This window comes from Hemicordylus capensis, chromosome 2 (assembly GCF_027244095.1).
Source record: "Hemicordylus capensis ecotype Gifberg chromosome 2, rHemCap1.1.pri, whole genome shotgun sequence".
Taxonomy (NCBI): domain Eukaryota; kingdom Metazoa; phylum Chordata; class Lepidosauria; order Squamata; family Cordylidae; genus Hemicordylus; species Hemicordylus capensis.
Window position 1 is genome coordinate 121,183,418 of NC_069658.1, and position 13,330 is coordinate 121,196,747.

The window sequence follows — 13,330 nt, forward strand, 5'->3', positions numbered from 1 at the left end:
CAATCTCTCTTGCAGTATTAGATTGGATCAGTTTCAATCTGTGACTCCTGAGGATGTGGACAAGCTGCTCGGGGCTGTGAGGCCTACCACCTGTTCTCTAGATCCTTGTCCGACTTGGCTACTTCTGTCTAGCAGGGAGATTGCTGGAGATGGCCTAGTTAATATCATAAACGCATCACTGAGGGAGGGTAGGGTGCCCCCTTGTTTGAAGGAGGGATTGATTAGACCACTCCTAAAGAAGACTTCTTTGGATCCCTTAGTGATGGACAGTTACAGGCCAATCTCCAATCTCCCTTGGTTGGGCAAGGTGATTGAGAGGGTGGTGGCCGACCAGCTCCAGGCAGTCTTGGAGGAAACTGATTATCTGGATCCATTTCAAACTGGCTTTAGGGCTGGCTATGGGGTTGAGACAGCCTTGGTCGGCCTGATGGATGACCTTTACCAGGGAATCAACAGAGGGAGTGTGACTCTGCTGGTTCTTCTGGATCTCTCAGCAGCGTTCGATACCATCGACCATGGTATCCTTCTGGATCGCCTGGGGGAGTTGGGGATAGGAGGCACTGCTTTGCACTGGTTCCGTTCCTATCTCTGGTTCCGTTTGCACTGGTTCCGTTCCTATCTCTCGGGTAGATTCCAGATGGTGGAGCTTGGTGACAGTTGCTCCTCAAAACGGGAGCTGTTATATGGAGTCGCCCAGGGCTCCATTCTGCCACCAATGCTTTTTAATATCTACATGAAACCGCTGGGTGAGCTCATCAGGAGATTTGGTGCTGGGTGTTATCAGTATGCTGATGACACCCAAATCTACTTCTCCTTTTCATCTTCAGGAAATGGCACTCATTCTCTAAATGCCTGCCTACACGCAGTAATGGGCTGGATGAGGGATAACAAATTGAAGCTGAATCCAAGCAAGATGGAGGTGCTCATTGTGGGGGCTCAGAATCTGAGGGATGAGTTAGATCTCCCTGTGCTGGATGGGGTTAGACTCCCCCAGAAGGAGCAGGTGCCCAGCTTGGGAGTACTCCTGGACCCAGGCCTCACCCTGGTTTCTCAGGTAGAGGCCATGGCCAGGAGTGCTTTCTATCAGCTTTGGCTGATTCGACAGCTGCGTCCATTCCTCGGAGAGGATGACCTCAAAACAGTGGTGCATCAGCTGGTAACCTCCTGGCTTGACTACTGCAATGCGCTCTACGTGGGGCTGCCTTTGTACGTAGTCCAGAAACTTCAGTTTGTTCAGAATGCAGCAGCCAGACTAGTCTCTGGGGCAACCCGGAGAGACCATATTATGCCTGTTTTGAAACAGCTACACTGCCTGCCGATATGTTTCCGGGCAAAATACAAAGTGCTGGTTATTACCTTTAAAGCCCTGAATGGCTTAGGTCTGAGTTATCTAAGAGAGTGCCTTCTTTTACATGATCCTCACTGCACACTAAGGTCATCTGAGGAGGTCTGTCTCCAGTGGCCACCAGTTTGTCTGGTGGTGACGCAGAGGCGGGCCTTCTCTGTAGCTGCTCCTGGGCTATGGAATGCACTCCCGGCAGAAATTCGTAATTTGAGATCATTGCTGCCCTTCAAGAGAGCCCTTAAAACGTACTTATTTGGCCTGGCCTTCCAGAGTTTTAAATGATTAATTGTTTTAAACTGTTTTAAATTGTTCCCCTGATTTTCAGGGCTTTTAGGTGTTTTATTGGTTTTATTGTGTTTTAATAGTTTGATTTTAATTGTTAATTTGTTTTTAATTGTTTTTATCATGTGAACCGCCCTGAGCCGTATCGGAAGGGCGGTATATAAATCTAATTAATTAATTAACTAACTAACTAACTAACTAACTAACAATTAAAATATTACGCTAAAATATAAAACAAATCTGATTAAAAAGATTTAAAATACAAGCATAAAAACTACACAGTACAAAGAAGCAGCAGTAGAGACAATCATATAAAAGCCTGGGTATAAAGCCAAGATTTAACACGCTTTCTAAAAACTGTGATGGAGACCGAGGAGCGAATAGCCACCAGGAGAGCATTCCAGAGTCTGGGGGCAGCAACAGAGAAGGCCCTGTCCTGTGTACACGACAACCGAGCCTCCTTCATTGTCGGCACCTGGAGCAGAGCCCCCTCAGATGACCTCATCAAGCAGGCAGCAACCCTTGGGAGCAGGCAGTCCCTCAGGTATCCCGGGCCCAAACCACTAAGGGCTTTAAAGTCAAAACCAGCAATTGGACCCAGAAACAAACTGGTAGCCAGTGCAGCTCTTTCAGAATGGGTGTGATGAGATCCCACCGGGCAGCTCTGAATAAAACCCTAGCCACCGCATTTTGCACTAGCTGCAGTTTCCGGATATTCTTCAAGGGCAGCCCCACGTAGAGCACGTTACAGTAATCCAGCCGTGACGTGACTAAGGCATGGGTAACTGTGGCCAGATCTGCCTTCTCGAGAAAGGGACGCAGCTGGCGCACTAGCCGAAGCCGTGCAAAGGAACCCCTGGCCACCACCTCCACTCGAGCTTCCAAAAGCAGAACCGGGTCCAGTAATACCCCCAAGATGTGTACTTGCTCCTTCAAGGGAAGTGCAACCCCATCCAGGACCGGTAAAATCTCCTCATCCCAATTAGCTCTCCTACTGACCAACATTACCTCCGTCTTGTCTGGATTCAGTCTCAGTGTATTGGCCCATATCCAACCCGCCACGGCCTCCAGCCTCTGATTCAGGACATCCACTACCTCCTTAGGATCAGGTGACAAAGAGAGATAGAACTGAGTGTCATTTGCATATTGCTAACAACTCAGTCCAAATCCCTGGATGACCTCTCTCAGCGGTTTCATGTAGATGTTAAACAGCATGGGGGACAAGACCAAACCCTGCAGGATGCCACAGGCCAATGGCTACAGAACCGAGCAATAGCCCCCAGCACCACATTCTGGACCTTCCCCCCAAAATGGACTGGAGCAACTCCAATGCAGTACCTCCAATTCCCATACTCTAGAGGTGGTCCAGAAGAATACCATGGTCAGTGGTATTGAACGCCTCTGAGAGGTCCAACAGAACCAACAGGGATGCACTCGCCCTTTCTAGTTCCCAGCGTAGGTCATCCACTAGACCGACCAAGGCAGTTTCAGTCCCATATCCAGGGTGGAAGCCAGATTGAGAAGGGTCCAGATAATGACTGTACATGTGATCACTTTGTACATATGAATGACTGTACGTGTAATCACCTGTACGTACAGACTGGTCAAATGCATATACATACAGGAAATATACTACTGTGACTGTGTTCAACATAATGGTGAATATGTGTACCTGTGTACAAATCTGCACATATGTACACTGTACACTCGTACAAATATTGAACATAATGTGTGAATAGGACTTTAGTGGAAGAATCTAGTGTCTAAATCAGAGGCAAGGAAACTCTCAGCATTATGACATCATGTGCTAAGGTGAGCTTCTTGAAACATTGAAGGAAAGAGGCATTGGTAGGGATGTCATTCTGAGTGGCAGTCTCTTGTCTAGAGCATCTAGAGCCAGCTCCATCTTTCAGGAGGCCCTTGGTAAACTCTTCCATGGGACCCTGGGTAGGATTTGCTGCTCCCATAGAAAGGCTGTGGGTACAGAGGTGGTCTCAGGGATCAGCAGTGAGCGCTTCTGAGGGCCCGTGTCCTTGGCAGCTGCCCAGCAATGCCAACCCGTGACTCCTGCTAAGCCCTCTGTAAGTTTCCCATATTGCAACAGCAGAGGCCCTCAACAGATTAATCTCTGCAGGTAGGGCTCCCCCCCACCCCGATTTATCTCCATCATGTTTACAGCAAAAGGTGGAGTATCTTTCTGTTTTTCAGCAGAGCAAGGCATGAGTACAAGTTTATGGCATAGGCTAATGCTTTCTGCTCCTGGCTTTTGCACAATATGGTAGCTGGAATCCTTTTGCATGGCTGCTTGTATTTAAAAGGCATAATCACATTCCAGCAGTTTTGTGGCAGGTCTGGGGATGTAATTTCTGCTTTCAACAGTTGCCCTTGGGGGTAAAGGAGTGGGATAAAAGCCAGCGCCTCCTGCAGGTTTGATTCATGTATATGCCAAAGTTCTGTAGCAATGACAAGCAACTACGGTGCTGCTACTTCTCCTGATATTTCTTTGGGTGACAAAGAGACCACTTCAGACCAAAATCCAGCAATTATTCTTTTGTGGTTTTCAGCTGACAATATTAAAGAAGGGGGATAGCCAAGAATTTTAAGCTGGCCTTTCAACCACAAAAGGACTAATATTTCTTACCCTTTTGCACTATATTTTTAACTACTTCAGCTTGCTAATGATGGAGTCATGCTATCAGATCCAGCTGCTTTTCCCTCTATACCCAGACCAGCTTGCATCTTAGTCTTGGGAATCGTCGTCTGTGCTAGGTTTGTGGGGTCAGAAGTCTTGAACTATTCACAAGATGGGAATTACAGTGCAAAAACAATAATATGACTCTTCCCTATGACTCTCCTCAACAGTTTCAATTGAACACAGCTTTTGTTATTCCAAGGACCTGCTCCCTATTTATGTACATAGCTGATTATGAGAGCAGGCAAAAGCTAGTAACAGGCGCAGCATGGAAGTAACTTGCCTAGGGAACAAGAGGTTGCTGGTTCGAATCCCTGCTGGTATGTTTCCCAGACTATGGGAAACACCTATATCAGGCAGAAGCTGTATAGGAAGGTGCTGAAAGGTATCATCTCATACTGCGCGGCAGTATCTCATACTGGCAATGGTAAACCCTCCTGTATTCTACCAAGGAAAACCACATGGCTCTGTGGTTGCCAGGAGTTGAACCGACTCAACAGCATAACTTTACTTACTATCTTCTGACTAGTTTAGTTTAAGCTAAATAGTAAAAGCTTAACAGATTATTTCAAACCCATCTCTCCCCCTCTCTCTCTAACTTCAGTTCCACTTGCATCAGAAAAAATACTAAAATTTGAAAATTCAGCATTTCTCCTCAAGTTAAAAAAAAAGATAAAGAAATTGTTGCCTTTTCCTTTTCTGTTTGGAAGCTGAATAAAAGATATGTTCCTTCCTATGGCATGCTAGGTTGTGCAGTGCCAACATAAATGCTGGGCATTTATTCCATGGACAAACAGTGAACTGCTGGAGGCAGCTGGAAACCCTCCCATTCTTGAAGAAAATAAACTTTGGCAAGTGATATAATAAGCTCTGCATCAAAACAGACCTCCAGAGAAGAAACAAAGGCCTCCCTTTTTACCACCAAACACTCAAAATACCTCTAAGGTGTGCCAAGCACAGAGGGTAGATGATATGTCACTATTAATTCTGACTGACAACTTCTTGGGAAATTTGCTTCAAGGCTCCTTCCTTAAAAGAACTCCTTCTGAATCAGCTTCAACAGTTGCCAAATGCCACTGTTATCCTATAGAAATGCAGCCGCAAGCTCATTTATCAGGACTTCAACCACAAATATAAACTCTCTTGCCTCAGAGTAGCCTTACTACAATCAGTAGAGAAGGCCCTGCAAGAAACCTGGGAAGGGTTTGCAGATCTGCCTCTCTGGGATGTTTGATATGTCTCTTGGCTCTCTGCTTAAAGTTGAGTTGTTCTTACTCACAGTTGCCCTTTCTGGAGGCTTTACACACATGGCTTTTGGTTCAAATCTTCAGGATGGAGAGTGTGAGTCCACATATCAGCTGCCTTTACTTTGAAGTCCCTTCGGGCTATCAGGGACCAGTACAGACAGAATTCTGTTTTCCCCCAAATCAAGGCTGTGTATTCTGGCTTAGCCCAATTTATGTCCAACTTAAAATAATACTCTATTTCCAGCGGCTTTTGAAAAAAGCCTGTTATGACCCGCTGCTTTCCTTTGGTGTGTGGAGTGACGTTTTTCAAAACTCTGCATTTTTCAAAACTCAGTGGAGGAGAGTTGACAGCTGTTGGGTATGGTCTGCTCTGAGTATCTGCAATTGCAAAAGCTGGCGGGTGGGTTTAGCAGATTGGTGAAATTCTGAGGAGGGAGTCCAATGGAGGGGGAGGGAGAAATTCCTGAGTTAAATGCAAGCACTAACTGCAAAATGTGGGTCTTAACATAGGTTTTAGATATGCAGAATAGAGACTTCAGCTTGCTGTAACCTGAGCCCCACCCCTTTTTTAGCTGATTCACCTGCATTTTTCTTAATGACAGAGAAAGCAGTGGTTTCTACTTTAAACGTCCCTGCCTGGGGGTTGGGGGGTATGAGGTAATGAAGGCAAGTTCATTCTAAAAACTCACAAAGGCAAGTTCATTCTAAAAACTCACAAAGGCAAGTTCATTCTAAAAATCAGCAAAGATTTGGATCAGATTCAGCAGGCTCAGGTTAATCATTCTGCTGTTTGATCCCTTGGCAACTTGTCATGCTGTTCTTCCAGAACACAGTCAAACTAATAAAACAAAAGATCTCTCACCTCCTCCTCTGCAAGGATTGGTTGGAGGAAAACCCTAGAACCAGCTGGTGGGAACGCACAGGAAAAAAATCTGCCAGGGATTGCGGAGAGGAGCCGACACTATGTGAACTGTCCGTTGCATGCCCCGAATTAAACATCTTGTGAATCTGCTGTGAAGCAGATTTGCTCTTCAGATACCCCGAGGCATAAAGCCATGTCCTAGAAGCATAAAAAGAGGAGCCACATTAAGTAGTACAAATTAGGGGGCAAAGAAGGGGAGAAAGTCATGGGTGTAACTACAGTGGTGTCTGGTAATGCATGTGCATTCAGAGGTGCTCTTATCCCTGGACTTCGGGGATGAAGTCTTGGGCCTCCACACCACCTGCCCCCCCCAAATCCTCTTTAGTTTGTTCTGGGTAGTGTGTTTTGTGCCCTCAAGAACTTACGTGTTAAAAAAAATGATGCTTAACTTGCAGTGGGGGGTGGGGCTCCAAAGCCCTTTAGGTCCTGGCTCCAAAATTACCTAAGTGAACCTCTGTGTGCACTACCAACTTCAGCCTTTTGGTTACTGTGTACTTCCAGTGCTGGTAGCTGAACTGTACTCCCTTCTTTTGCCTCCTGTATTTGCATATACTGTCACCTAAAAAAAACACCATGCAGAGACAGAGTAGGACATTTTGTTTTTCTTTCTTTCAGTCTATCTGCTCTCCAGTAAGTTTTGACCTTTCTTTCAAAGTTTTGTTTGTGGATATAAATGTGAGACTCTGAGACCCCAGCCCAGGGCTTTATCCATCAATTACCCCACCAATCAGGTTGATTCCTTCCCAGCAAGAGAGAAACAAAAGTTCCTAGTTGTGTGAAGCTTGAGGGATGTCATCTTCTATTGATTGTAAGGCCTAGAAAGATTGTAACCAGTATGTAACCACAGTACAGTATCTCTCCAGTGGCTGTTGCTGGTGTCTGTCTTACATTTCTTTTAGATTGTGAGCCCTTTAGGGACCATCTTATTTATTTACTTCATTTTTCTATGTTAACCACTTTGAGAACTTCTGTTGAAAATCAGTATATAAGTGTAGTAGTAGTAGTAGTAGTCGTGGTGGTGGTGGTGGTGGTGGTGTTTGCTTCCAAATTAGCCCTTTTCCTCTCCCCCAATCCTTGTTTGTAATCAAATGTCTTTTTATATATTGACCCTGTGGGGTCAGTAGTATGCCTGAACGCTCTAAAGGGAATTTACCCTCCCATGTGCCTGTTTAGCTCACACAGTTTCCCCTGGCACCTGAACTACAAAAAGATGTTGCTTTTATCTTGCCCTGTGAAGATGGGAAGGAAAGACACCACTGATTCCTAATGAGCAACCAGAAAAGACCTAAGTTCTCCTCACTGGAGTCATTAGGGTGGTATTAAGGAGGTGGTGGCAGCAAGGATCCAAAAAACACATTAAGAAAGGGAGTTGGTCAGCTATAATTGTGTGGAACATCTCAAAATTGTTGTTTTTGAATCACATGGCAGAACATTTTCCATTTCACCACCAGCTTACGCTGCCACCCTTTGGCCCACATCATTGGAGAAAGTGGTGTGTGTGAAACATGCAAATAAGGGGCAGTATGAAACATAGAATAGGAGCCCATCAGGAGGTAGCTATGTGCAAGACAGAGAGAGAGAGAGAGCGCGCGCATCAGTACTGTATTTCCCAGGCCACATTCTTCTCAATTATTCATTCATGCAGTCAGTACCCCAACACTGTTCAAGGGCCCTGCAGTGAAGTATTGAGAACATGGTTTGCCTTGTAATTTTCTATCCATTTTAGTGTTTAATTAGGCTGCTGTATGTGTTGTAAATGCTGTGTTTTCCACACAAAGCAAAACATTTAAACAAATAAATTGGCATGATGATTGAAAAGTGTGGTTTCAGCTCAGAAGTTTCCTCATTTTGACTTTCCCTCAGGTGGGAGATGGGGAAGTGGAGTTCTTGCAGTCTTACCTGTGGTGTGGGCCTGCAAACCCGTGATGTCTTCTGTTCTCACCTGCTCTCGAGAGAGACTAATGAGACGGTGATTTTGGCAGAAGAGCTGTGTCACAAACCCAAGCCCACGCTGGTACAAGCCTGCAATCGTTTTGACTGCCCCCCTTCCTGGTACCTGGCAGAATGGCAACAGGTAAAGAATGCTTTAATTCTGATTCTCCACGGGGGAAAATCCACCTAGCAGGTGAGGAGGGAGCACACAAATCCAAAACTCAACTCAAGGCCCATACCATCTCTTCCATTTATGCTTTGGTTTTGAGTTACACCCCTGCCCACACCCCTTCGTTGGCTGCCCTGCCAACATGGGGTAAACCTCACCATGGAGTTCATCATATATCTGTTTATACTCTTATTTTAAACACAAATATAATATTTCAGCCTCAAATGTTAGCCGTAGGGGTGTGCACAAACCAGTCCTCAATGAACCGGGCCAGTTCAACAGTTCGATTGCAAACCAAACCAGCCTCCAGGAGAGGTGGTTCGGTCTGTGATCGGACTGAGCCCGGTCTGTTGCGGAACAGTTTGACCCAGTTCAACAGTCCAAGGGGCTATGCTTGTAAAAGAGAATCTGGTAAGAATTCCCCTTTACAAGCAAAGGGGGATCCTGTCTTTAAATGGCTTCTAAGGGCAGTCAGGATTGGGGGTCAGTGAGAGGGCACCTGGGAACCCCGGTGCTCCCCACAGCAGTCTGCCTGCACAGTGGCAACATCGTTCCCACCTCCATGGATGCGCAGAGGCCATTTGCATGACCAGGCAAATTTGTGTGGTCATGCTAATGGTCTCTGTGGATGCACAGAAGTCACACAAATGGTCTCCATGCATCCATGGAGGCTAGAACCATGCCACTGCCATGTGGGGCGGTGGGGGGCTGCTGCTGCTGCTGCTGCTGCTGCTGCTGCTGCTGCTGCTGCTGCTGCTGCTGCTGCTGCTGGAAGAAGCACCGGCGTTTCTAGGAGCCGCTGCCGCCATCAGATCAATAAGCACCTACTTTTAAAGGTGCTCTTTTGCTGCCCCCCCTCCTGGCCACCCTTAGAAGTATTTTAAAGGCAGGATTTCCCTTTGCTTGCACTGGATTCCCTCTACAAGCATAGCCCTTCGGGCCATTGAACTGGATCAAACTGGTTTGAGCCGGTTCGATTGGATGGACCGGTTGCAAAAATCAGTCCGTGCATACCCCTAGTTAGTGCTAATCTTCTTGGAGACTTTTGATTTTTCATAAAGAAAGATGGTCTAAATTAGATTTGTCCTGAAGCTGAAATGTTCTTGGCAGAAAAGCTCCTGATAACCATCATCATGTTTAACATTTTGAATGATTAAAAATATGTCCTTATAAATGCAAGTCTTTATATATTTTTAAGTTGCTCTATCTTTGGAATTATTAGAATGTTTACCTAGTTTTCTGTAGTTCTCTTCCCTCTGTCCAACTTGTCTCCCACCCCCAAAGAGGGGGCAGGTTCAGAATTCATTTTTATAAGCCTCCATAAACATCCCTTTTGCAGAGAGCAGCTAAAAGGGGTTCCATTAATAAATCATTTTCTATCTTTGTTTTACTGTTGAAGGAAAGGGGCTTTTTGTTGGACAATTCATGGCTCTCCTTTCATAACATGCATTAAAGTTGCATGACCTGATATAGCCCAGAACATTTTTACAGTCCTCCTTCATTTTCTTTCTGCATTGTTCCTACCAGTATTTTTTTAAATATATATTTAAAACGTCCTCCTGAAGTTTTCAAATTATCCAGTAGGGATGTTAAAAGTATCTGAAGACGTTTGTTCCCTTCTGTCTTGCCACCTGAGCCCTGGAAATTATAGGTTTGGTAACTTACCAAGGGGTGCAAGTAACCACTCGGGAAGCCAAATGTCTGGCTGTTTTGCCCTGTGGTGAGATGAGTGTTGCCATTTTCCACTTCTCCAGGTTTCTGATCAGATGCCGAAGTATGATAAACATTCTCCTCACCAATTTGCTGGCCATCTTCATTGTCCTGCCAAGTGCTAACATGCACAAAGTGGTTGGCAAGTGAAATGTATCTAGTCGTTTGTATGCATGCCTCCTGAGCTAAAGTAAACATATCTTTGGTTTCTGTGGAACTAGAATCTCATCTTTTAAAAAAAAACAAGCTACCAAGGTAGTGTATTTAGTCAAGCTTCCTTGTCAGGACACAGTGCAGGCCCAGATGGCATCTCCCTGAGAAACTGCTGGTAAAGTGTGCCCCACTTTTAAGAATCCATTTTAGTCCCACCTCTCCTTGTCACAATTGTCCCTTGAGTATTCTTATTCAGTGGAGGCTTCTGTATTTTTCCCTGTTAGCAGTGTGCCATAGGGTGCGTTCATACATGAACGTATATTACTTTTGTTTCTCTTCACTTGGTGACTTGCAGCTGAATATGTGAATTTGCTCCTTTCAAAAGCTCTGTTCTTGAAGTGATATGAACATTTTATCACTGGTGGATGTTCTGTGGTGGTGCAGCCATACACATGCAAGTCACCACTTTATGTTGCGATCATCAGGGAGTTTTGCACACAGGGCTTTTAAAGCCCTTTAGCTCACATCTCCTCTGGAATGGAGAGTGTTCATTTACATATTGGGCAGATTTACCCCAAAGTCCCTGAGAACTCTCAGGGAGCACTTCGCACATGATTCGAGTTTTTCACTGCACATTAGAGTGCAGCCCAATTTATATCCAGGATTTAAAAATCCACTTTTTGCATCTCTCCCCCCCCCCCACTTTTTAAAAACAATTTTGAGTTTGCAGTAAAGCCTCACAGAAAACGCACGGTAAAGCCTGCTGTGTGAAGAACTCCGTGTGATGAACGGATATGTATTAACTGGCCCATAGATATGGGTATAACCAATCTCAAGTTAGCTTTGCATGGGTCTTAAGATGCACGGCTGTCGGAAATAATGCTGAGAGCAGGCCTGTGGTGCCTATCAAATAGTCAAATGAATTCCTTCCAAAGGTTATAATATAGTCCCTGGCCTACATGAGAGGAAACTGTATGTGTGGGAGGAGATTTATATTAAGGAGGGAGGAGGGCATGATGCTTTCAAAATTAATCTCCCGTATTTAACCCGACTCATATAACCCTTCATCCTTTATTTTTAGAAGCAGAGGACTCAGCAGTCATGAGGAGTCATAAATATCAAGGGCTGTATGGTTCCTTAATGGTTTATTGTATTAACCTTGCAAACCAATTATTTAGCTGGGCTGCAGATTGGAGATCCAGCATGCAGCTTTCCCATGACATTTTTAAAAATTCAAAACCTCAACACAGAACATTTGGTTGTTTGAGAATGAAGGTTTGGACCATGGAATTAAATTGGACCTGTTGTTGAACTGAAGGTGGTATTCTGAGCAACGAAGAGGCAAAGTTTATGATTATGATTAGTAGTAATACTTCAGCTTAGTATACAACCTTAGTATATTGCCTGAAAGTCCCAAAGAGGTTTACAAATGTTGTGAAACAATTAGACAGCAGTAAAATCCTAGTAAAACAGTCATATAAAAATAAGATGGTAACGGAAGTTCAGACCCATATTCAGGGGCACAGCAAGAGAACTAGTAGCAGAAAGCAGCAACTATCTGGTTCTTGTTAACGAAAACCAAAAACTTGGATGAATAATATTTTTAGTAGCCCATGAAAGTTCAGCAGAAAGATAGCAGTACAGGTCTCAACCAGGAGGGCATTCTATATTCACGTGTTCTCACTTATTGAGGAGTCAGCATGCGGAGCACCCGCATCTCACCCCAGATAAGCTTGTCAGGTAGACATAGTTATTTTGGAGTAGGCAGCCTTTTAGCTATCTAGGGCCAGAACTCTTTAGGGCTTTATAGGTAACCAACATAATCCTGAATTCCTATTGAACCTTATAGGAAGCTGGTGCAGGTATTTCAAAACCAGACTCCGTACAGCTTCCAAGAGCCGGACTATCCAATTTTGCATTGGCTGAATCTTCCAAATACGTTTCTAGGGCAACCCTACATGCAGCACATTACAGTAATCGAACTGTGATGTGACTAGGGCATGAGCCTTTGGCTGGCACCCAAACTGCACAAAGGCACTCCTGCTCATAGCAGTCACCGGTTTATCCAGGAGAAGCTCCAGATCCAGGGGAACCCACAGACTGTGCACTTGCTCCTACAGTACTCCTTCAGGGGGAGTGCTACCCATCCAGAAGAGGCTGAACCTCTTTATCCCAATCATCCACCAGCACCTCCATCTTGGTAGGATTCAAACTCAAATTGTTGATCACATCCAGCTCCTTAACGCCTCCAATGCCCAACTCCTGTTGCGCTGATTGTTTGCCTAGTGCTCTTCTCAGAAATGATCTGTGCGTAATGGCTGCCTTCCTGCACACAAGTCACAGGGATTTAAGCAACCTAACTGTTTGAGGAAGTGCAGCTTGTGTCAGCAGGATGCCTTCAAGCTCTTCAACCTCTGATACTATCTTGTTCTTCAGTGTTCACAGACATGTGGGGGAGGCATGGAGAAGCGGGAGGTGCTCTGCAAGCAGCGCATGGCCGACGGAAGCTTTCTGGAGCTTCCGGAAACATTCTGTTCCAGTGTGAAGCCAGTCTCCCAACAAGCCTGCAAAAATGAAGACTGTCGCCCTGAATGGCTTCTCTCAGACTGGACACAGGTATGGAGGATAGGGTGTTGCAGCACAAATTAAGGCTGCAATGTCATTAGTGAACAGCACTGACCCAGTTCCCATTTCTCAATATTGGCCTTTTCAGATTGATTAATATAATTTTTAAAGGAGATATTCCAAACAAAAAGTCTCAAAATGAATAAATGTTACTGGAACCAAATATAGAGCCGCACTGCACAACTGGAATTCAGTTCTGTCCATTGCGTTGTTGCAGCTGAACCTTTTCGTTCTCCTCATTGATTATACAGTC

At 45.0% G+C, this 13,330-nt stretch overlaps 1 protein-coding gene across 6 annotated transcripts in view; it reads left to right on the top strand.

Moving 5' to 3' along the window:
- Window positions 1–13,330, top strand: part of ADAMTSL1 (ADAMTS like 1) — a 786,832-nt gene that overhangs the window by 690,533 nt on the left and 82,969 nt on the right. For all 6 annotated transcript variants that reach the window (XR_008315783.1, XR_008315784.1, XM_053294216.1 and 3 more), the window contains 2 exons: window positions 8,352–8,562; window positions 12,889–13,068. Coding sequence is in view for 4 of the 6 variants with exons in the window: in XM_053294216.1 (XP_053150191.1) it covers window positions 8,352–8,562; window positions 12,889–13,068 (391 nt within the window). In the remaining 2 variants the exon portion in view is untranslated. The remainder of the gene's footprint in view (window positions 1–8,351; window positions 8,563–12,888; window positions 13,069–13,330) is intronic.